The sequence below is a fragment of the Schistocerca americana genome, chromosome 1 (genome assembly GCF_021461395.2).
Source record: "Schistocerca americana isolate TAMUIC-IGC-003095 chromosome 1, iqSchAmer2.1, whole genome shotgun sequence".
In the NCBI taxonomy this organism is placed as follows: Eukaryota; Metazoa; Arthropoda; class Insecta; order Orthoptera; family Acrididae; genus Schistocerca; species Schistocerca americana.
In genome coordinates, this window is record NC_060119.1 from 347,327,728 (window position 1) to 347,354,103 (window position 26,376).

Genomic DNA, 26,376 nt, shown 5'->3' on the forward strand with positions numbered 1-26,376 from the left:
TCGCCATGATCTCTGCACACTTTCCAATCCCTGCATGGCCCCATGCCAAGTGCGTGTGCCATATCATAACTTTTACCGACTGGTTAGGTATACATACCGCCCAGCAGTCTTCTTTCGTATTAAGTTTATGATACAAAATATGGTTCACTATTTTAAAACCTTGCTCATCTCTATTGTTAACACCCTCTTCAATATTATTAATGATTTTTTTTTTCCACATCGGATTTGCCCTTTGTAATTCGCACATGTTTTTACATATATATAAAAAATCCTTCATGTAAGTATTGTCACGCACTAACAGCACTTTATACTCCGCGGATTGCTCTAACATTTCTGCTAAATCCGGTAATCCTACCGGCAGTCGCGACAGAGCATCCGCTATTACGTTATCTTGGCCTTTTATGTACATAATCTTTATCCGGTATTCTTGTAAGACAAGCATCCATCTCCTCAGTCTGGTATGGAATAGTTTGCATGACATCAAGAAACTTAACGCCTGGTGGTCACTATACACTTTAATCTCCTTCCCTTGTAAATAATAATTAAACTTTTTCACAGCCCAGACTATTGCAAGTGCTTCCAGTTCGGTTGCCGAGTAGGCTCTCTCGCAGCTAGTTAAAGTCCTACTGGCGAAGCCGATAATCTTTATTGTTGTCGGGTCGTTTCCTTCCTCCCACTGAAATAAGCACGCTCCCAGGCCATAGGAACATGAATCCGTCGCAAGACGAAAATCTTTTGACAGATCTGGGTGCTGCAAAATATTTGCATTCTGTAGGGCGGTTTTAATCGCTTCAAAAGCTTGTTGACATTTGTCAGTCCAAACCCACTGCACACTTTTTCGTAGCAGATTTAGTAGCGACGCGTCATTTAACAACTGATTGGGCACGAACCTTCTGAAAAAAGACGTGAGCCCAAGAAACGCTTTCAATTGCCTCTTAGTGCGGGGGCTTGGAAATTCTCGGATCGCCTCTAGTTTTTTGTTGTCTGGGCGTATACCGAGTGGTGTAATAAGATGGCCTAAAAATTTAATTTTATTTCGTCCAAATTTTGACTTTTCTAGGTTTGCTGTCACACCTGCTTGCTTAAATCTCTCTAGTACTCTACGCAACAATTCCATATGTTCGTCCCAAGTAGCAGTAGCGATTACCAGATCATCAACATATACAGTGATTTTTTCTAATAAGTCTGGACCCAGTACCGTGTCTAGTGCAGTAATAAACACTCCAGCACTCACATTCAATCCGAAGGGAAGTACCTTGAATTGGTAACTCCGCCCTCCGAATATGAAAGCTGTGTACTTCCTGGATTCCGGTGTAAGGGGAATTTGCCAATATGAACTTTTCAGATCGACCGAGGTCAAGTACTGTGCTCCATGAAATTTTTGTATCTGCTCATCTAAATTCTCAGGGCGAGTCCGGACAGGTATGATAATTTTGTTAATGTCCCTCGCATCTAACACTAGCCTGATTTTTCCATTGGCTTTCGCCACTGCTACCAGAGGACTACTGTATGGAGAGAAGGAGGGCTCAATGATATCCCACTCTAACATCTTCCGAATCTCTTTAGCTACTAATTCCCTCCTCGACCAAGGGATGGAGTAAGTTGCGCGACAGTATGTTTTGTGAGGCATCACCTCTATGTGATAGTGGTACCCTTTGACCATTCCTGGTCGGTCGGTAAATACCATAGTGTATTCCGATAGCAGCTGCGTCAACTGTTGCTTTTGTTTACCGCTTAAACCTTCAGATTCCTGCACTTTGGTTTGAAATGCCTCAATATTTGTTTCAAAATTTCGATCCTCTAAATTCGGGTAATAGAGGTCTGCTGCATGTGACAAATCATCAAGGTGTAGTACCCAAGGGTTCCTACCCTTGATATTGATTCGATTACAACACGGCACAAGTACCTCCTTCGATTTCATCATAGATAACTCAATCCTCCTACCCCTATTAACTGTGCTTAATTTCCCCAAGGAGAGGTCGACCAATGCATCCCTCTCACGGAGAAAATCTACTCCCAGAATGCAGGCCACCTTCAATCCTTTAACAACGAGGAACGAGCTCACTATGGCTTCGCCCTCCTTACAAATCTCTACCTGCACCTGGTATTTAACTAATTGGCTCTGTGCACTTATGGCTCCAGACACCTTACAATTATTAACCGGGAAAGTCGGAATACTACGTCCCTTCCCTAGCGCTTTAAACAACTCTGTACTCATTACACTCACTGAGGCACCTGTGTCAATGATTATATTCACTGCAACATCATTGATTTTCGCTTCTATTATGGCTTGCACATTTTCGTTGCTATCTTTCTTACATTCATGCGGTTCGTTCAGTAGATCTTTATCCATACTGACACCATCGTTGTATCGCAGCATATGTATTCCAGGTATATTATTATCACTCGTGTTGCTCTCACTCCATCCCTCGGCCATCGATGGAGAGCATATCGAGGCCGATTCTAGTTTGTTGGATTAGTTGCTTGTGAAGTACTTGGAAGGCTATTGTCCGCGACCTCCACTATATGTACACTCTGATTTGTCGGCCGCCACGGCTGCGCAATAGGCGCGTTTTGCGGCGGTGGTCTATTGTTGTCATACCGGTCATTACCCTGTCGCTCAGGGCTTCTTCGCTGATTTTGCTGCCAATTTCGATTACTATCACTATAATTGCTCTGCCACTGACCTCGCGCATTTTTCCAGCCGTTGGTCCCTGACATTCCAGATTCGTACCGGTCGTCAAATCGACGCCTTTTGTTATAAGTTGTTTGTCCATACCCGTTCTGGCCTCTACCATTACTACCATTTTGCGAATGTTCTTGCCGCTTGTTACCACCCCCACCATTTCCATGGTTGTGGTTTTGTGCACTATTATTTCTGTCATGGTTACACCCTGATCCATTATTCCGCGAGTGATCACACGCTGATTTTGCGTCTTCCTGTATCAAGTCTATAGAATCTAGAACAGACAGGAAGTTTTCCATATCGCTTTCTGGTACGTGTATTAATTTCTCTTTGATATGAATGGGTAAATGTGATTTTAGTAGTCTTATTATGTCTCTTGGTGATATAGGCTCGTCCCAGTAGCGTGTTTTGTTTATATATTTTTCAAAATACCGTCTCAAATTCCCCAGATGAGGTGAGTACAGTTTGGGATTATATACTTCTTTTCTTAGCCGCTCTTGTATACAAGGCGACCAATATTTCGATAGAAATGCCCTTTCGAACTGTTCATATGTCATGCAGCTGTCTGCTACTTCTGTAGCCCACAACGCTGCATCACCTTGAATGTACGACATTACGTATTGAATTTTCTGTGTTTCGTTCCACACACTGGGCAAGATATTTTTAAAGCTTTTTATGAATACTACTGGGTGTACTGATTTCCGTTCAGTAGTAAACGTTTGAAATTGTCTATTTTTGATTAAACTTTCTTCCACTAATATTTTTGAACTACATGGTTTTGCTCCTTGGACATATGCTGTGTGCTCCGAACTGAAGCTACAGCTCTTCGCATTATCGACTACAGATTCCCCATTGTTGTATCGCGTATAAGTTTGTGCGTTGCCGAAACCATGGGCTGTTGGCGACAGAGGTTCCTGTTCCAAATGTTTTCTGCTTTGTGCTAAACCCTTCTCCAGGTCGGATATCCGTTTGTTCATATTCACTTGCCACTGCGGAATATCCTCACTGAGTATTTGTTTGATGGTTTGCACGTCGTTCTGTACCTGACTATTCACTACGGTACTGAACGATTCGGAGCCTCTATTTGCTATGGCTGCTTGTACTTTGGAATTAATGTTCTTGTCAATCTCACACTCCTTCACTTCTAGCCATGAGTTGAATTCTGTTTCAATTTTAGTTGCTTGTTCGTTCCACTTCTGCTCTACAAGCTGCGTGGAATCTATTTCTAGCTTTTCTACTCGATTGGCTAATACACCTATTTCGTCTACCCTGTTAGTGTTTGCTACTTGCAGGTTGTTGACCTGTTCAGTCAGCTCCTGCACGGCATTAGGTATCGACTCATAATTCTGTTTAATATCTGCAATCTCTTTTTTCATGTTTTCTAACGATTGCACAAGTTGCTGGTCCCGCTCAGCTTGCCGGCGATCTCGCTCAGCTTGCTGGCGGTCTCGCTCGACTTGCTGTTGCGCAAATTCTGCCTGGTAATTCAGCACGCGCTCTAATATAGCCTGAAGCGAATACTCACCAGGCAGATTACCACTCTCTGGTTCCTGCTTTTCTGGTGGTGGTACAACTTCTTTCTCTACATCCCCTTGAGGACTAGTGGGCGGTGGCACCACTTCCTGTGCCCCTGCCCCCACATTCTCACATGTTATATCCTCAAAGAGAGTACTAGTACTACTTGAGGTACCCGGTTCCACATTTCCTGCACTAACTAATTGTTGTTCCTCAGTATCCATATTGCTCGGACGTTGACTACGCAACTTAACCATATTCATAAATTGCTTACTAAACCACAAAGTCTGACAGTTTTGCCCCTTGCACACAAAATACGTTAATTTATCTACACTAACTGCACACTAAAAATTACTATCTACCATCAACTTTGTCCTGTCACAAACACTAACATCAAACTACGCACAATATGCACACCACTAGCGAAATGAGATCACTTCACTGGAGCTCGACTTCTACAAACAGGACAACTACACTGTAGTCTTACCTTTAGTTTATCTTATCTCGGGGTTCGGCTGCCCCCGGATTACGTAGTCGTTACAGCTTCTCAGTACTATCAGGATCGTCTTCTCAGACTCGTTTGCAGTAGTACGTTTTGTCATGAAAGAGTGTTTACACATTCATTAATACATAGCATTGATCATGATATACCTACATACATTTATCACTAAATACATATATATCTACACATACATAACAATCAACACTGAAAGAAAAATACATAAAATTTTATATTTGTGGCCACTGCAAATTCGGGCCCCGCGTTTTTGGGCGACAGTTTCACATTTTTTATTATCGCATATACGAAAAGAGCCGCGAAATATCTGTTAATAATGCTGTGCTTTGAATTTCTTTATCATCATTACCCTTTAGCGGAATAAAATGTATATATGGAAGTCTTATTGTTCTGTATCTGGCCTACAATTTAAGGAACGATTTTTCGTAACTGCAACTCATGCTAAGAATCAATATATCTTCCCTACTTCATAGTGATTAAAAGTTGAAATTACTTTGTTATGAGCACTGATGTTACAGTCCGTGTGATCGTTCAAAAACACAAGTTCGCAGTGGATTTTATTTCTCGTTAAAATGCTATTTCATACCACGACTAGCCCAAGAACATGAGACTCTCATTAAAAAATACGTTGTCACTATAAAGTTTGCCAGATCAGAACGGAGCACAGCAAGATTCCTATCAGATTCTGAAGGTACATTAAATTATTTGCACTGTAAATTATATCCTATCAGCAGCCCGCGTCAATCTGCAACACATCATAAAATCTGCTGATCTTCACTGCCAGTCTGGGAGCTAAAAGAAATAATATTATTTTACTATTATTTTACCGCTTCCTTGCGGTATGCTCGACTATATTGTAAGTCGTTTAAATACGCCGCGGCAGCGGCTCTTCGTTCTCCACGCAGCTCAGCACCACAGATAATATTTATATAACTGAAAAATGTCTCAACAGGATGGGATAATATGCAGGCAAGCTTAACAATAAATAATACAAGTTTTCATTTAAACACCTCTATTAAAACCTTTAAATATCTCAGTGATTACAGACCTTTGTGAATTTACACGTAATGGCGTACATTGCTTAGTCTCGACAAAAGAATGCTATACTAGCGTTCGCTACTACGACACAGGATATCTTACTCGTTCGACTCCCAGATGAAGAAGACAAAGACATTCATATTCAACACATATTATATACTAGTTCCTTTTTTAATCTCTGTTTAACATTTATCTTCTGTGTCGGTTTTATTACTCGCCGACGCAGACGTTTTCAGAAATAAATAATAAAAAAAAATACAGAATTTTATACAATGACACAATATGATACATCTAATTCTCTAATTACTACATAATATATTGTTTTTGTTTCTCTCGACGTTACAGTGACTGCAGTCTCTTGGCTTCTGAGGCCGCACACACGTGTGGTCTCGGCAGCCAGAGACTGTGGTCATATATGTGTCAGCAGAGAGTATCCTTTTCATGATATTAATTTTAACTGTGTTGGTCACCATCTCTGCTTTATGGTGAGCAGCAACTATCCTTTTCATAGTATTAATTTTAACTGTGATGGATTAATTTCATTGACACAACTTTTTCCTTATAGATTGAAAGAATTATCATTTTCCTGCTCAGATAATCTTTTTATTTCAATTCTTAGGTTCGACCTGAGTACTCTTTGATAGATATGCAGGGACCACCTCATGAGAGAACTTTCACTGTTAGTTTAAAATTTGGAGGTGAAGAGTATTCTGCTTCTGGTTCAAGCATTAAAAAAGCACAACAGTTGGTGGCAAATAAGTTTCTTCAGCACACACTTTATCAGCAACCTCTACAGCAATTGGCTCACAAACAACAAATGCGTAAAAGTAAGTAATACGTGCTCATCTTTTTCATGATAGGGATGTTTACCTCTAATGTAACTCCAGTAAATCATCCTTTTTGCACATTCTTTATTTGGAGTAGTATACATCACAGATTTGTATTTTTGATGAATATTTGTTTTAAAATTATGTTATTGTACATAACTTCATTCAATGTAAAAATCTTGGCCATATTTTGGGATATTTTCTGTGGGGAGTAATTTCTGCTGTCTCACAGATTGCCGTGAAGCTATTTTGCAATCATAATTTTTTCCCGAAAAAGTAAAACATTTGACAAAAAGCTAGTGCATTAGCCATGATTTCATGTTTTGTATCAAAATACTGACTTCTTTAGAACTTCATTTCTCAAAATTAAAGGAGAATGAAAAAGTGAAAATCACTGTATATGATTCAATTTGCCACAAGCACCAAACAAGAACCAAAAAGTTCATTTTGGTAATTACTTTTTTTGTTTTGCATTAAAGTATATTCTCAACATGAAATATACACAGCTTATGGTGAGAGGACTGTAATGAGAATAATTGTAGAGGTGAATTTAATCTGAAAGAAGTAGAATAGCAATATCTCTAAATTAATTAGGAATAATATAGAAGTTCCAATTGATAGCAACTGGTGCAGCTTAGAATTTCAATATTTTACTATTTCAGCTGCCTCAGTGACATCAAGATTAAGTGTACACTCAAGTTATTTGGTACATTTTCCCAGAAAAAAGTCTACAATGGCACAAATGTACATCCATATGACATATATTGTGGCTAAAGGGAATGAACCTTGTTATCCAGCCACCTTGCTCAACAACCTTAAATGTGAATCACTCAGAGTGGCTGATTATTTGTTGCAATTGAGAAAAGTGAAACACTTGATAGTTAAGATGTACTATACATTATGTAATAAGAAAAAATCTTCTTCAGAAGGGCGCGCGTGCGCGCGCCCACACACACACACACACACACACACACACACACACACACACACACACACACATTTTCAAGTGGCTGGAGATACCAGTCATGTGTGTGAGAGGTGTGACTGCATGTGTGCGCACACATGCAGTCGCACCTCTCACACATACAACCGCTATCTCCAGCCACTTGAAAATGCAACTGTGCCGCGTCAAAGGAAGCTGCAGTGTGGAGTGAGGCAGGGAGTTGAATGGCAGGATATGGTAGGTGGTGGTTAGGAGAAGAGGTGGGAGAGAAGTCAGCCCAGCCTGGCGAAGTGTGCAGGGACTATATGGTGGCAGGACAAGGCTACCAGGTGCAGTATTGGGAAGCTGTCAGGGAGGGGGAGTAGAAAATGAGAGGAGCTGAGAAGGGGAAAAGATGGGTGGGTGTGTTGACAGAGAGTAGCATACAATGAGGGTAAGGTGGACATGAAAGGGGAGGAGATAATAGGACAGAGCAGGCAGAAACTGTTAGCTGTAGGGAGTGGGGACAGTAGGTTACTGTAAGACAGAATGATTTTGGAAGCAGAGGATGTGTTGTAAGGATAACTCCCATCTGTGCAGTTCAGAGAAGGCGGTGGTTGTGGAGAGGAGGACCCATAAATCCTAGATACTGAAGCAGCCATTAAAATCAAGGATATTACATTCAGTGACATGTTGTGCCACAAGCAGGTCCACTTTGCCTTTGGCCACAGTAGGTTGGTAATCATACCAGTATAAAAAGCTGTACAATGATTGCAACAGAGCTGGTATATGACATGACTGCTTTCACAGCTGGCCTTGCCTCTAGTGGGACAGGATAGGACAGGACTGGAATAGGAAGTTCGGGGTTGGTGGATTGGGCAGATCTTGCATCTGGGTCTTCCACAGATGCATGATCCCTCCGGCAAAGGGTTGGAATTGGGAATGGCATAGCAGTGGACTTAGATGCCATGGAGATTGTGCAGTGCTGTAACACCTGTTTAGGAGAGGTGGGAAGGAACTTTGGTAGGATGTCCTCCACTTCAGGGTGTGATGTTAGGTACTCTTTTTTAAAGTCCTAATGAAGGAGTTGTTCTGGCCTGGAATGGTATTCAGCGACAGGGGATGATCCTTTCTGGCTGGTCCTTGGCAGGTGATGGATGGATTTGGGACATGGGATTGTGTCACGGGACATTTGTTCTGTGAAGGGCTTTACGAGACCTTCAGCACACTGAGCAAGGGAGTTCTTGTCACTACAGATACAATGTCCCTGGGATACCAGGCTGTATGGGAGGTATTTCTGGGTTGGAAGGGATGATAGCTATCAAATGCAGGTAGTGTTCATTTTTGTTAGGTTAACATGGATGGAGTAATGAGAGATTAGGGGACAAACATCCAGGAAGGTGGTACACTCAGTTGAGTAGGATCAGGTAAAGCAGATGGGAGAGAAGATGTTGAAGTTGCAAAGGAATGTTGATAGGGGGTCTCGGCCCTGTGTCCAGATCATGAAGATGTCGTCAGTGAACATGAACCAGACCAGAGGTCTGGGGTTTTTGGAGGCTAGGAAAGTTTCCTCTAGATGGCCCATGATCGGGTTGGCACAGGAGAGTGCCATGTGGATGCCCATTGATGTGCCATGGATGTGTTTGAATATCTTTCCTCCAAAGGAGTAATAGTGTGTATTAGGCTGTTACCTGACTTTAGTGTGTCGAGGACCTGAAATATCGGTGATGTCATAATGCGACCCGATACTGTAGTGTCTTGACTAGCAATTCTGTGTTCAGCAGTGTGTAGTCGTGTCCTGCAGAGTTCAGACAAAGAGTAGACACATTGTTATCCAATTTATACTGGAAGGAAATACATTTCTGAATGTTGATTTATTCATTGTAAAGGAAGGTCCAAGTATTATAGTGAAACTGAGAGAATTGTTTGGAGAGTTTAATGCATTGTATGAGAGTTTATGATCAGAACCTGTTATATCCCATGAATGTCTGTGTCTATGTTTGATTATGTTTTAAAAAAGATTGATGCACACACTAGAGTACCCTGCACCAATTACCTTTCAACTATGTCTTGAGAGGAAAAGCTTATAGTTAGCTTGACATATGTAGAAGTGAATTCACCAAGTATTTCTGCTTTATCACATTTTATTTTTAAGAAAAATAGTATTACACAATTTTATCAGTTACATCTAATTTCACTAGTGGCAAGAAATATGTGATACATGTGTATTAATTACTTTTGTCAGGACAACATGACACAAAAAATATTCACTTTCCATCAATATAAAGCTTCGTTGCTATTTCACTCCATATCTTCCTTCAATGTGACCTGTTTTTATAATGAGAATGACTAGATTGCCAAATTTATGGTGTTACACACACTGGTGTGGTAAGTTTCTTCAATGAATGTGACTTGCCACACACTGCATAATCGAGACACACAACCAGTTTGTGCTGAAAACATATGCTCTGCAGTATGCTGTTACTGCCAGCCGCACATGCTTCCTGAAATGCATTTGCAGTTTGCCTTCACATCTTGAATTTGTGCAATAAAAAGGAAGGAAAAGCAATCTTTGTTTGCTGAGCACTTGTCTACTAGCATGACTGTTGTACAGTTCCAGAAGATGTGCCCTGGTGTTATTCATTATTTTTTCCAGTACACAGTTCCTACTGTATATATGTACACACAATCCTACAGTTTAGTAACTCATGTCATCTTATTCCACATTACAATTCTGTCAACTTGTAATGTTGTAAACAATAGTGTATAGTCTGAGTAACTGCTAATTATGTAAGTGTATATCTGGCCAACCTAAGTACTATACAAAGATGTACCAGTAGTGTTATAGTACATTTGAATGACCACTAAAAAGGAAAGCCATGAACTATATTCTTGAAAATGTGCAGCAACTAAAATTTTTACTATATGCTAATTATAAATACCATATTTAGTAGACTATAAGATGCACCTTAATATTTAAGCAGTTTTTTTGTAAATAACATTTTTACCATTTTATTATTAGGTTGGAAAGCCAGAAGCATTGGTATGCTGATAGAGACACTAACAAACACAAACACACACACAAAATTCAAGCTCTCGCAACCCACGGTTGCTTCATCAGGAAAGAGGGAAGGAGAGGGAAAGACGAAAGGATGTGGGTTTTATGGAGAGGGTAAGGAGTCATTTCTGTTTGCTTGTGTTTGTATATGTGCGGATGGATATCTGTGTGTGTGTGTGTGTGTGTGTGTGTGTGTGTGCGAATGTATACCTGTCCCTTTTTTCACCCTAAGGTAAGTCTTTCCGCTCCCGGGATTGGAATGTTTCCTTACCCTCTCCCTTAAAACCCACATCCTTTTGTCTTTCCCTCTCCTTCCCTCTTTCCTGATGAAGCAACCGTGGGTTGTGAAAGCTTGAATTGTGTGTGTGTGTGTGTGTGTGTGTGTGTGTGTGTGTGTGTGTTTGTTAGTGTCTCTATCAACATACCAACGCTTTCGTTTGGTAAGTTACATCATCTTTGTATTTTTATATATATCATGAAATCCTCCCCACTCCGCCAAGAGTGTCTTTCCGCCGTCCACCTAACCTTCGTAACCTGTTAGTTCATCCCTGTGAAATCCCCAAACCACCTTCCCTACCCTCTGGCTCCTATCCTTGTAACCGCCCCCGATGCAAAACCTGTCCCATGCACCCTCCCACCACCACCTACTCCAGTCCTGTAACCCGGAAGGTGTACACGATCAGAGGCAGAGCCACGTGTGAAAGCACCCACGTGATTTACCAACTGACCTGCCTACACTGTGATGCATTCTATGTGGGAATGACCAGCAACAAACTGTCCATTCGCATGAATGGACACAGGCAGACAGTGTTTGTTGGTAATGAGGATCACCCTGTGGCTAAACATGCCTTGGTGCACAGCCAGCACATCTTGGCACAGTGTTACACCGTCCGGGTTATCTGGATACTTCCCACCAACACCAACCTATCCGAACTCCGGAGATGGGAACTTGCCCTTCAGTATATCCTCTCTTCTCGTCATCCGCCAGGCCTCAATCTCCGCTAATTTCAAGTTGCCGCCACTCATACCTCACCTGTCTTTCAACAACTTCTTTGCCTCTACACTTCTGCCTCGACTGACATCTCTGCCCAAACTCTTTGTCTTTAAATATGTCTGCTTGTGTCTGTATGTGTGGATGGATATGTGCGTGTGTGCGAGTGTATACCTGTCCTTTTTTCCCCCCTAAGGTAAGTCTTTCCGCTCCCGGGATTGGAATGACTCCTTACCCTCTCCCTTAAAACCCACTTCCTTTCGTCTTCCCCTCTCCTTCCCTCTTTCCTGATGAGGCAACAGTTTGTTGCGAAAGCTTGAATTTTGTGTGTGTGTTTGTGTTTGTTTGTGTGTCTATCGACCTGCCAGCGCTTTTGTTCGGTAAGTCACCTCATCTTTGTTTTTATATATATATATATATATATATATATATATATATAAAGATGATGTGACTTACCAAATGAAAGTGCTGGCAGGTCGACAGACACACAAACGAACACAAACATACACACAAAATTCAAGCTTTCGCAACAAACTGTTGCCTCATCAGGAAAGAGGGAAGGAGGGGAAAGACGAAAGGATGTGGGTTTTAAGGGAGAGGGTAAGGAGTCATTCCAATCCCGGGAGCGGAAAGACTTACCTTAGGGGGAAAAAAAGGACGGGTATACACTCGCGCGCACACACACACACACACACACACACACACACACACACACATATCCATCCACACATATACAGACACAAGCAGACATATATATATATATATATATATTACAAATCTTAACTGACCATTAAAATTCCTGAAAATCATTATCTGAACCTTCTTGTTTTTCTTCTTCATCATCATCATTGTCCTCTTCACATGTAAGATGGGCTTCACTGCCATCGAGAGTATTACTTACAGTGCACTTCTTGAAAGGTTTAACAATGTCTTCTGTCAGTGTAGACCATGTCTGTTGTATTCATTGACACATTTGTTTGATTGTAGTTCAGTTTCAAGCTCCCTTTTTCATGTTGGGTTTCATCCCATCCATAATCCATTTATTCCATTCATCTCTCATATACACTTTAAATAATTTATTTATTGAGACATCAAGAGGTTGCAATTATGAAGTAAGTCCTCCCAGAATAACAGTAAGCACTGTATTTCCCTGTCTCAGTTTCTCTTTCACAGAATTTTTCAATTGACTACTAATCTAATGTAGCACAAGAAGAGAACTCTTCTTCAGTAGAGCCCCGTTCCTTCTCTTCTACACTCTTTTAATCCATAATTTCATAACAGACTCATCCATCCAACCCTTATCATGTATGTGAACAACAACACCTGGAAGAACTTCAGAAGCTTTTGGCATTGTTTTGCACTCGAAAATGATCATTGTATTAGGTTTAGTACTGTCAGCACAACATTAAAGGACAAGAGTGTAGTGCATTACTTCACGTCCACTTGTTTTCAAACTTACAGTTTCAGCACCTTCCTGGTAACAGTTTGGTTACTGTTACTCGGCACATCAAATGTCAGCATTCGTATTCGCTATTTTGCGTAGCTCCACCCTGATTTTCTTTTGATGTTGAATAGTAAAGCAATAGAAAGATAATATTTTCTCTTCATATTCTTGTGGCATTTTTTGAGATATTTTGATTTTGGTTTGGATGCTAAGTTCATGATGCTTCATAAATCTATATCACCAACCAACCCCACCCTTAAAGTATGTTAAGTTCCACTGTAGCACTAGCTTATGAGCATGTATGTGAATCATTTTTATATTAATTCCAAGGCCATTTCGATGGTGTCCTTCAATCCATTTCAATGCATCATCTTCTAGTTTTTGCCATTTTGTATTCAGTCCTCTATTTGCACATTTATCAGTTCTTCTTTACTGCCCACCAATCGCAGATGGTTTTTTTCTGTTGGTGGAGGACTGAAATGCCACTCAACTGCTCTATTTCCACATTGTTCTGCATATGCTAACATATTACATTCAGTTTATAGCCCACATGATACGAATACCTTTTGTTAGTAGCTAGCTACTAACAAAAATATTGTACTGTTACCAATAACAAAAATCCCTTTCAATTCAAGTTCACTAGCACTGTAGAATGCAGTGATGCATCATAGGCTAGACAGTGTCCCGAGTTTGTGATGGCAGGGCGAGAGGGAGACAGTGTTAGCAATCTTGTGGATACCCGCAATTCATGTTCAGCTCATCAGTGCACTGCTGTCAGTTTTGGCAGGTAGAGACAGGTTTCCTACTGCATTGAATTTATATCCATTTTTAATGCTGGTGGGAATTTTAAATCCAACACTGGACATTTTTATATTAATTTCTAGTATAAGATGCATCTGGATTTTGAAGGCAATTTTTTTGAAGAAAAAAATGTGTCTTATAGTCCATAAAATGGTACTCAACGTAGTGGACTGTAGTTAATGGTTCAATAAATAGTTAGACATATCTTACCAACCGAGTGTATCAGTTTATACAGGTCAGAGCAAATACTAGTATGTCCAAATGTTTGTAGGTATATCAATCACATACCTATTTGCTACTCTGCAAACCACTGTAAAGTGCATGGTGGAGGGTACTTCCTATTTTAGTAATTACTATGGTTTTTCCTCATTCCATTTGCGTACACAGTACAGGAAGAATGATTGCTTAAATGTCTCCATGTATAATTAATCTAATCTTGTCCTCATTATCCCTACGGGAGTCATACATAGTGGGTTACAGTATATTCTGAGAGCCACCATTTAAAGCTGGTTCTTGAAACTTTGTGCATATGCTTTCCTTGGGATAGTTTACGCTTGTCTTAAAGAGTCTACCAGTTCAGTTCTTTCAGCACCTCTGTGACACTCTCTCTCATGATTGAAACAAATGTGTACCGATTTGTGCTTCCCTTTTCTCTACACATTCAGTGTCATCTGTTAGTCTTGTTTGGTACAGGCCCCACACTCTTTGATCTCTATTCTAGGTTGGGTCAAATTAGTGATTTGCAAGCTATCTCTTTAGTAGACTGGTTGCATTTCTTCAGAATTCTTCCAATAAACGGCAGTCTACCACCTGCTTTACGCTTGAGTGAGCCGATGATATTATTCCATTTTTATACCCCTACAAAATGTTATGTATTTGTAAGAGTTGACCAATTCCAGATGTGACTCATTAATATTATAGTCATAGGATTTTTTTGGTTTGGTGAAGTGCACAATTTTACATATCTGAACAGTTGAAGCAAGTTGCCAATCTTTACAACACTTTTAAATGTTATCAGGACCTGACTGTTTATGCAGCTTTTTTCATGCAGTACTTGATAACTGTGTCATATATAAAAAGTCTGGGGTTACTATAAGTACTGTCTGCAAGGTCATTAATATACAACATAAACAGAAAGGGACCCATCACGCTTCCCTGCGGCGTACCCAAAGTTACTTTTACATCTGTCAATGGATCTCCATCCAAAATAATTTGCTGCATACTCCCTACCAAAATATCCTCCATACAGTCGCAAATTTCACTTACCCATTATGATTGTATCATACTTATGATAATACACATGGTACTGAGTCAAGTGCTTTTTGGGAATCACGAATACCGCATCTACCTGGTTGCTTTGATCAGAAGCTTGCAGTATGTCATGTGAGAAAAATGCAAGTTGGGTTTCACATGATTGACATTTTGAAATCCATGCTGACTGGAATGGAGTAGGTCAATTTTTTGAGACATTTCTTTGTGATTCAGTTCAGAATATGTACTAAGATTCTGCAACAAAACAATGTTAAAGATATTTTATGGTAGCTCTGTTTATCACTTCTCTGCAACCCATCTTGTAAACAGATGAGATCTGTGCATTCTTCAGACTACTAGACATGATTTTTTGTTTGAGGGCTCTACGATATTCAGGACAGTATCTGATAGGATTTCGATCAGGACCTGGAGCTTTGTTCAATTTTTACAATTTCAGCTGTCTGTCAACACTGTGGGCACTAACATATTTCACTCAACTTTTCAGTCGTGCAAGGATTAAATTATGGCAGTTCTCCAGGGTTTTCTTTTGTATAGTAACTTTCAAAAATGGCACACGCACTTCTGATTTTGCTTTGCTACTGTCAGTTTCAGTTCATGTCTCATTTGCAAGTGGCTGAACACTAACTTTAGTTCTGCCAACAGACTTTATGTACGACCAAAATTTCTTTGGGTTTGATTAAAGATCACCTCACAATATCCTGCTACAGTAGTCATTGAAGGCTTCACACATTGCTGTCTTTCTGGGCAAATGCGTTTCATTCAGCACCTGTCTGTCTATAGCCATATGCTTTGTTTTACACCTTTTGTGCGGTAGTCTGTTTCTTTAACAGATTTTTTACAGTGAGTGTATACCATGGAGGGCCTGTCCCATTATGAACTGGACACATATCTATCCAGTGCATTTACATCTATTCTTTTAAACTTGAGCCATAGCCCCTGTACATGCCTCTGTCCTTTGCTAAGTTTCAAGGTCCTCAGTGAGATGACATTTGTTGTTGTTGTTTCTGTTGTTTGTTTCTGCTGCTGTTGTTGCATTCAGTCCAAAGACTTGTTTGATGCAGCCCTCTATGCTGCTCGAATCTTGTGCTAGCCCCTTCATCTCCGAATAACTACAGCAACCTACATGTTTTGAACCTGCGTACTGTATTCATCTCTTGGTCTCCTCCTAAAATATTTACTCCCACACTTCCCTCCTGTTCTAAATGGTTGACCCCTGACATCTGAAAATGTGTCCCATCAACCAATTCCAGCTTTTAGGCAAGTTGTGCCACAAATTTCTTTTCTCCCCAATGCTGTTTTGTATATCCTCATCAGTTACGTGATTTACCCGCCTAATCTTCACCATTCTTTTGTAGCAGTGCAGTTCAGAAGCTTCTGTTCTCTTCTTGTCTAAACTGTTCTACACTCCATAAAAATACTTTCAGAAAAAGATTTCCTAGTGCTTAAATCTATATTTGGTGTTAACAAGTTTCTTTTCTTCATAAATGCTGTTCTTGCCATTACCAGTCAGTTATTCTCCTGCCCAAATTACAAAACTCATGTACTACTTTAAGTGACTCTTTTCTTGATCAAATGCCTCAGTATCACCTGATTTTAATTTCACTACATTCCATTATCCTTGTTTTGCTTTTGTTTATGTTCACCTTATATCTCCCTTTCAAGATGCAGTCCATTCCATTCGGCTGCTCTTCCAAGCCCTTTGATATCTCTGACAGAATTACGATGTTTTAAGCAAACCCCAAAGATTTTATTTCTTCTCCATGGACTTTAAATCCACCTCCAAATTTTTTATTCGTTTCCTGTACTGCTTTCTCAGTGTACAGATTCAATACATTGGTAGTAACTTACAAACCTGTCTCACCCCCCACTCACCTTTCTCTAAGTCTACAAATGCTTTAAATGTAGGTTTGCCTTTCCTTAACCGATCTTCCAAGGCAAATAGTAATGTCAATATTGCCTTACGTATTCCTGCAATTCTCCAGACTCCAAACTGATCTTCCCTGAGGTTGGCTTCTGCCAGTTTTTCCATTCTGCTATAAGGAGTTTTTGTTATTTTATAACCAATTCTTATTAAACTGATAGTTGGTAATATTCACACCTGTCAACATCTGCTTTCTTTGGATTTTGAATTATTACATTCTTCTTTAAATATGAGGGTATTTCACCTGTATTTTACCTCTTGCACAGCAGATGGAACATTTTTATAGTGGCTGGCTCCCCCAAGGATATCAGTAGTTTTGGTGGAATGTTGTCTGCTCCAGAGGCATTATTTCAAATTAGGTCTTTGAGTGCTCTGTCAAATTCTTTTCATAGTATCATGTCTCCCACCTTATCTTCAGCTATGTCCTCTTCCATTTGTGTAATATCCTTGTGTAGCTCCTCTTTACACAGCTTTCATTGTTCAGCTTCCCTTTTTTGCTCAGGGCTTGTTTTTCATCTGAGCTCTTGATATTCATAACAAATGCTTCTGTTTTCTCCAAATGCATCTTTAATGTTCCTGTACATGGTATCTATCTTTCCAATAGTGGTTTATGCTTCTGTATCTAGCTATTCCTGGTTAGCGATTAAGCTGAGCACTATTGGTCTCAATGCTATGGTGCAAGTCCATGAAGAAACAGCCGAGCTTGTCACAGAATATTCAAACTCTGTGGTTCAGTGTCTCCACTCAACTCAGACCCAGCAGACCTCCAACAGTTCTGGAGACAATGCTTCAAATCGTGCACTTCATTGAAACTCCACATGCAAGACTCTCTTCCAGTCAGCAAGGCTCTCTCCCAGTCACTGGAACGATTCAAGTGTGACCTCGGAACCTGGATGACGGGCATTGTCTGTTCCAGTGTGTGCCACAATCTGCAGTTGGTTGCACCATGTTCTCGTGGTGGCTGCTATAGTAGCCTCCTCAGTATGTTGTATGAGACCCCCAGGCATATATAATGAGTGAACGTGGTGCTCCTTCCTGTCCCTTGCTATTATTTCCCTAAGGGGCAACAATTATTTGTTGTACGTTTGAACTGCTGATGGTTAATAGACACTATCTTTTTGCTTTTGCTTCCTCTTGACACAGGACACAGCAGGTTTCCAAACAGGTGAAGTGAGTGCCATTGGCTCAATAGTTTCAGTGTCAGTAAAATGACAACATTTCAGACTTGCTGGTTAGGGCAGTTCGTATAACACCCTGAGTCCTTCTTGGTCCCTGTCTGTCCTGCACAGAATGTTAGATCTAACTTGCAGTTAGGTGGATGAGTAATGTAAGATCCCACAGAGAAAACAAGATCCACAGGACAGGATAATACTTGAGGTACCTTTGGTACCCACTGTACACAACACTGAAGAGCTCTCCCAACACACCGATTCACAGCAGCTGCCCATCATTTGACATTAGTCATGTTGACTTCCAACTGCTTATGAACAGCAACTAACTCATCCCATGTTCGAGAACAGGATTCACAGTGGTTCTGTATTGTGGTTGGTGCAGTGTTATACAGGACAGTGAACAGATAACTTTAAAAATCCTGCTAATTATATTGGTAGTGTGTTGACATAAAAATATTAGTTATTTCTTTTAAGGACCGAAGCAATTAGTACACAAAGAAGATTTCTATTAAGGCAACAGAAAGACCTGCAGTAAAAATTACCAATTTGCTAAAACTATTTGATGTTGTAGTCATTAACAAACTCAAAAACACAAATGTAGATAAGATACACTCAACATGCAAGGGAAAACTAAGTGTAACACCCTATACTAGTTATAACATGTGCTACAGTAACCAAATCACAAATGGTGATTTACTATGAAATAGCTTGTGCACATGAAAATGGCAACTTTCAAAAATTCTCAGTTGTATGTTTATTCATGCTGATATACATCTAATTTCCACATGAGCTATTCTGTTATAGCAACTGTGTATCACAAACACTAATTTGCTAGCAAAGAAGTTATCCACAACACTCATTTCTTACAAAACCTCTTAAAAATATGCTTTTGTAAGCATCCAAAATTTTTCTAAAATAGACCTATTTCTCAAGTAATTACACTATGAAATTAGAGAATGTTTGTTTTTGAACAAAGATAGGCCTGCTGTTGTCAAAAATTTCAAAAAAGCGCAATTTAAGTTTAGGCTTAAAATTGACAATAATAGTGTGGGTAAATGTCCAAAATTTCACAATATTCCACGATGCACGTGGGTATTGACAAGAGCAGTGAAAGATAATGGAGAAATGAAGCAAACATTAAAATTTTAGAATCCTGAATTTCAGATCCGCGCATGAGCCTGGCACACACCATCTCACACAAAGGAGGAATGAAAAGTCAGCTTTTATTTGAGGGTTGTTCAATAAAGACGGTTCATATATCAATGTATGCAAGAAGTCATACAGACTTTTGTCTCCCCCCACCACCACCACCACCACCACCACCACCAATGCATTGCACTTCTCCCACCTTCTTTGCCTTTCCTGGAAGATGTGCAAGAACCTATTCCTTGGCATCCCTTTCAGGATCATGTCTTATGCTTTTGTTGTCTTGGTATCATTGTCAAACTAATACCTCATAAGATAACTGTAAGGCAGATGGGATACTGTAGAGATGTGTTTTTGTGTCAAGAACTCGATAACAGCATTAGCAACATGAGGGCTAGCATTGTTATGATGAAGCTTCTATTGTCCAGTGATGTTACTTCATTTTTTGTGGATGTGGTCCTCTAACAATTGCTTCAGGACATTCTTATAGTAACTTTCAGTGATTGTAGTATGTCATGGAACTGTGTGAGCGTACACCATGCCCTAGTGTTCAGAAAAAGTGATGACCCTGGTCTTATTGGCAGACTTCTGCCTTTTGTGGTGGTGTTTGACCATGTTACACCCATTCTGTGCTGCTCTACTTCAACTCCAGGTCATAAACAATACACCCACGTTTCATCAGTAGTGATGACAATTTGCTAACAAGACTCACCTTCATCCTCAATACATTGTTTCCAATAGACTGCTCTACGCTACTACAGAAGTCTAGTTTATGGTTCAGCGGCGCCCTCAGCGTTGTTTAGTCAACCCGGTGCACCACTGTGCCGTTCGCCTGGCGACAGGAGCTTTTAGGACAAGTCCGGTGACCAGCATCCTTGTGGAGGCCAGAGTCCCTCCATTGCAGATTAGGCATGCACAACTGCTGGCCAGGTACATTGTACACATTCGTAATTCTGCTGCACATCCAAATCACCACCTTCTTTTCCCACCCACAGCGGTTCATCTCCCGCATCAGTGGCCCAGGTCAGGACTTCCAATTGCAGTTCGTATCTGATCCATTCTTTCCAAACTGGAGCCCTTGCTTTTACCACCTATACTTGAGGTCCATACATGAACACTTCCATGGTGTACACCTAGGCCGCAGCTTCGCCTGGACCTTTCACATGGCCCTAAGGACTCAGTTAACCCTGCGGCTCGCCATTGCCACTTCCTCTCGATTCTTGGCATGTACCGAGGCCATGAAGTGGTTTACACTGATGGCTTGATGGCTGATGCTCACGTTGGCTTCATGTATGTCGATCGAGGACATATTGGACAGCATTCCTTGCCTGATGGCTGCGTTGTTTTCATGACTGAGCTGGTGGCTATATCTCATGCTCTTGGGCACACTCGTTCATGCCCTGGGCAGTCGTTTCTTCTGTGTAGTGACTCCTTGAGCAACCTACAGGCTATCGGCAAGTGCTACCCTTGTCATCCTTTGGTAGCAACCGTCCAGGAGTCCGTCTATGCCCTGGAATGGTCCAGTCGTTCAGTGGTGTTTGTCTGGACCCCAGGTCACATCAGAATCCGAGGCAATGAATTTGCCGACAGGCTGGCCAAACAGGCTACACAGAAACCACTTATGGAGATCAGCTTCTCTGCAATTGACGTCCGTTCAGTACTACGCTGCAAGCTTTTGCAGCTTTGGGATCAAAATGCCATAACCTCAGCACGCACAACAAACTGCTTGCCATTAAGGATACTGTGAATGTGTGCCAGTCCTCCATGTGGGCCTCTCGCGGGGACTCTGTGGTTCTCTGCCGGCTCCACATTGGTCACGCTTGGGTGCACATGACTACCTCCTGCGCTGTGACGACCCACCTCAGTCTCAGTGCAGCGTCCGGCTAACAGTGGCCCGTATCTTGGTAAGCTGTGCTTATCTGGCTGCCCTGATGGACTCTTCAGTTACCGGACTCATTGTCATTAATTTTAGCTGACAACGCCTCATTGGCTAATTTACTTTTATATTTTTTATGTGACAGTGGGTTTTATCATTCTATATAAGTTTTAGCGCATGTCCTTTGTCCCTTTGTGTTTTTCACTCTAATGCTTTTAGGGCGGATGTTTTAATATGTTGCAGAGTGGCTGGCGTTTCCATTTTATTCTCTTGGTCGGCCAGCCAGGGTCATCTGCTCTCTTGTTTTTACCCCTTCTACCTGTTGCTTACTTCTCTCTGTCATTTTCTTTTCCTGTTTTGTCCATAGTCGTTCTTCTTCCTTTCTCCTGTTGTTGTGGTGTACGTCTCCTTTCTTTTACCCTTTCCCCTGTGTAATTGTTCTGCCAGGAACAAGGTACCAATGACCTCGCAGTTTAATCCCTACCCCTCATTTGTCAATATTTCAGTGTATCAAATTCTTTTCTACAGGAAGAGCACATTTTTTGGCCTTGTTTAATATCAGACACAGTTATCCTTTTTAGTAGGTCAGCTGTTTCTATGTTGATTGAGAGCAAACTTTTTCGTACAGTACGGTTTTGTTGTAACCGTTCCGGTCATGGTGTTGCTGAAAATGAAAGTGCAGCAGAACTGTACGGGAGCGGCCTGTGAACAAACAAAATGAATAGGGAAGGACAGACACAAACGACGACTGACTACCAAGCAAGACCTAACGAACAACAACACGCAAATAGCAACAGGGTCACAAGTGAAACCTCACGAATCCACAATGTCCGCTCATACAAGGAAACAAAGTTATGTAAACACACTGTCTGTAGGCAAGTCGTCGATAGACTAACGCAAATATCAGGCTGCCTGCTAAGCCAGAGGCAGGCACTTAAATACATGATAGAGTATGTCGCTACTGGCTGCTGGGACCATGTGCTCCACCATGGCTCCCTCACATTATACGCTGGCCAGGAGCATGCACGCAGCCACAGCTTACGGCGCAACAGCTGGAGACACCTCTAATGGTAACCAAGGTCCATGCCATCTGGCACAGATTCGAAACCTGTGGCGCTCGGTACCGAATTCCTCCTCCCTGAAACTTGCGTGTAGGGGCAGAAATGCCCCTGACAGTGCCGAGGCAGTTGGCAGATGGGAGAAGACCCAGGCTTGTCAACTGCCAGTGGCAGGGAGGAAGGGACATCAGAGGTGTCCTTGACGGCCGCCCCAGAGGCCAGGTCGGTGGAGGGAGCTGCTGATCCACCTGGGGGATGGGAGGCAGCAACCGGGGGCAGTGACGGGGACTCGAGGACCACGTCTGTACCCAAAGAAGGTAGCAGAGGAGGAGGCGGCGGCGGGAGTCCCACAGGGGCATGTGGGCAGAGTTAGTTATGATGGCAGTGCTCCAACTCTTTTTAATATCTACACCTACATCACATGCCGCCCATGGGCTATGACGACCATGACGGGTGTCCAACCCACCTTGCTCCCGTACATGTGGGCCCACACAGCCGTGCCGGGTGCAGAATGCTGAGAGGGCCAGGAGTGAGGGCGGGAGGGGGACAGCATCAGCAAATGGAGCAGTGTCCGCAGCTGTCGCCCATGAGGAGCTCTGCCAGACTGCAGCCATCAATGGTTTGGTGCGATAGGTGCTCAGAAACAGGGTGAGGGCCGATGTGGTTGGAGATGTGTCGACCGCCTACGTCAACTGTGTGGACAAGCCTCTCCGCCTTGCCATTTGAGGAAGGGTGGAAAGCTGGGATACTGATACGTTTGATACTGTTGGCCTCTCTGAACTCTTGGAAGGAGGATGCTGTCAATTAGGGGCCATTATTGGAGACCAATGTGTGAGGCAGGCCCTATATGGTGAGAACCTTGGCCAGGGCAGTGAGTGTGGCATCCGTGGTGGTGGACGCCATGTGGACAACATATGGGTGTTTGGAGTAGGCAGCAACATCATTTTAACCAAAACAGGATCTTTATTCATTTTTGCCCTTGTGTACATGCATCTATATTCCTGAAGATGTGGCTCTAACACTGTGAAACTACTTTGATCAGAAGTCAAGATTTATCATACAGCTGAAGCGATCTTATGGTCACGGTTTTGAAATTTGGTGCTGCAGGAGAATGCCGAAGATGAAGAAGACAAGGGTATCAGTTGATTGGACAAATTTTGAGACCTCAAGGAATAGTTAATTTGGTAAGGAAGGACAGTTTACAAGAGTTGGCGGTCAATGTGAAAGCAAAGGACCTCCTGTTAGTGAAACACAGGATCAGGGCCTGCTGGGAGACGTGACAAAGCATCCGCGTTAGTGTGGTGGGCAGTGGGCTTATACCAGATGGTGTAGACGTAATTTTGTAAAAATAACCCCCAGAAGTGGAGACGTTGAACTCTCTGCTCTGGAAGGTGAGAGTGGGATCTGAAAAGCGTAACTAAGGGTTTATGGTCCGTCAGGAGGGTGAACTTTGCCCCAAAGAGATAGGTGTTAAATTTTTGGATGGCGAACTTCCTATTGGGGGAAAAAAAAAAAAAAATCTACAGATTGCAGAGCGTGAAATAAGGTGCTGAGGTTTTACAAATTTTTTCTGGCGAGAACACCTAGTGACCAAGATATCAACCAGATAATTCACGCAGGCAGCGATAGGCTGTGTAAGCTGCTGCAGGAACTGCTTGGAAATGGCCGGCACCGAAGAGACACCAAATGGAAGGCACTTGTACTTGTACAATTTGAGAGGCGTATTGATAACCAAGATGTTCTGGGAATTGGCATCCAAGGGTACCTGGTGGTATGCCTCAGCCAGGTTGATATTGGAAAAGTACTCTCCCCTGGCAAGCTTGGTGAGAAGATTTCCTGGCGGGGAATGGGGTAAGTATCTATGAGGGACTGAGCATTGACAGTAGCGCCAGAGTCCCCACACAGGCGAAGGGACACATTGGGTTTCTGTATGACGCCCAGTGGTGTCACCCAGGCACTGTACATCACATGCTCCAGAATGCCAGCGGCCTGGAGCCGATCAAGTTTCTGCTTGACTGCTGGCCATAAGTCCGCTGGAAGGGGTCGGGCCCTGAGAAAGCGAGGCTGCGCATCCGGCCAAAGTATGACGTGCTCCTGAAAATTGGAAGCACATCCGAAATCCTTTGCAAACAACGACGCAAAAGCGGAGCACAGATCGTCCAAGTCCTAAAAAGGAACAGCTGTAGAAATGACCCTAACTTCATCAGAAATTGAAAAGCCAAACAGCTGAAACACATCCAGGTCAAAAATATTCGAAGTCGATGGATGGTCGACAACAAATAGGGTAAGGGGCTGGACAACGAACTACCCATGAAGGGGAATGGTACCGTCTGTACGCGACCAAATGCTGAGAGGGAGGTGACAACGCAGGAGAGCCCATATTAATCTGGGGGATGGTGGCTCCAGTGTTGACCTGAAAACTGACATCCTCAGTGAAAAGGCAGAGCATGCGGGAAAGCTTCGACACTGATGGGTCATCCTATGGGACTACCACTTGCAGAGCATGGAGGTATCTTGAGGCCGAGGAGGGGCTGGACTGGAGCAAGTCGAGCAACTACGACAAACCAATCAGATGTGGCCCTCCTTGTTATACAGTGTGCATGTTTTCCAGCAGTGGGGACAGTCAGCTCGAGAATGTGTGGTAAAGCACTGTGGGTAGGTGGAAAGGGTCATGTGACTGGTTACGAGGGGCAACCGGAGGTGCCAATGCCATACAGACGTAGGACAAAGAGGAGTCCCAACATTGCTGGCCTGTGTTGGCAGGGTCACACCGGCGTCGCGAGGGTGGAACCCTCCGAGGCACATCGATCGCCGCCACTTGCGGCAGTGTCACAAGGTGCTCATTAGCTGCCTGAGCAATTTCAAAGGAGTGTGCAATGCGTAGAATATCTTCCAAGAAGGGGTTATCAAGTTTCAATGCCGCACTGCGGACCTCAGGATTGGGAACTAGCTGAACCGCCGCATCCCGGATCAGGAAATCCGTGTACGAAGCCATACACTGCTGATTGGTGCCTGTAAAATCGCACCAACGGCTGAGACCCTGCAAGTCCATGACCCGGGGACTGTATGACTGACCAGGCTGTTTATGGTACTGGTGGAACTCCAGCCAAGAGGCGACCACATGGTAGCGTTGCGAATAATAGTTCGTCAGTAAAAGGCATATCTCCTGGAAAGACAGAGCCACAAGATCGGACAACAGTGACAACACTAGGCGCTGTATGAAACAAGGTTTTTTTCTTCAAAGATAGAAATTTGGCACACTCTGAAACTGCCGCAGGAAGCAGATACCCCTGGTCCCCCACACTTCCGGGCCTGTCTTCCAGTTCCATTCTCATTAGGAACTCAGGAATAATGACTGTAGAAATTTTAGAAACGACAACGTTTAACATTTTCGTCCTGGAATATTAGTAAATGTATTTGTTACTTATGGTTTCAGCTGTTTTGTCACTCTCAAGTGTATCCCATCCTCACCGCGCAAAAATGTTGTAACTGTGACCGGAATGGTCGCGGCGTTGCTGAGAACGAAAGCTTGGCGGGACCAAACGGGAGCGGCCCGCAAACAAACAAAACGATGGGGAAGGATGGACACAAACAACGATTGACGACAGAGCAAGACCTAACAAACAACAACACGCAAATAGCAACAGGGTCACAAGCAAAACTTCACAAATCCACAACGTCCACTTGTACACGGAAACAAAGTAATGTAAACACGCCATCTGTATGCGAGATGTCGATAGAGTAACGCGAATACCAGACTGTCTGCTGAGCGAGAGGCAGGCACTTAAATGCTTGATAGATTATGTCGCTATTGGCTGCTGGGACCACGTGCTCCACCATGGCGCTCTCACATTATATGCGGGCCAGGAGAGCGCGCGCAGCCACACCTTACGGTGTTATTGCTGGAGAGACCTCTAGTGGTAATCGAGGTCCATGCCGTCTGGTGCGGATTCGAAACCCACAGTGCTCGGTACCAGAGGTTTTTCTTACCAAACGAGTTGCAGCATGATCTTTGCAAAAATTCAGGTCTTTGCAGGGGTAAAGCTACATGGTGGAAGCATAGTTGAGCATTTTCAGTAGAATGTAAACCACTCCGTTCTTCTAAGGAAAGTTCCTTTACAGCTTTTAGTCC

General features: G+C 42.5%; 1 protein-coding gene across 6 annotated transcripts in view; it reads left to right on the forward strand.

Annotated features, from left to right (window-relative positions):
- LOC124599373 (maternal effect protein staufen-like) overlaps positions 1-26,376 on the forward strand; it is a 253,006-nt gene that overhangs the window by 105,689 nt on the left and 120,941 nt on the right. For all 6 annotated transcript variants that reach the window (XR_006978568.1, XR_006978569.1, XM_047136072.1 and 3 more), the window contains exon 5: positions 6,376-6,583. Coding sequence is in view for 4 of the 6 variants with exons in the window: in XM_047136072.1 (XP_046992028.1) it covers positions 6,376-6,583 (208 nt within the window). In the remaining 2 variants the exon portion in view is untranslated. The remainder of the gene's footprint in view (positions 1-6,375; positions 6,584-26,376) is intronic.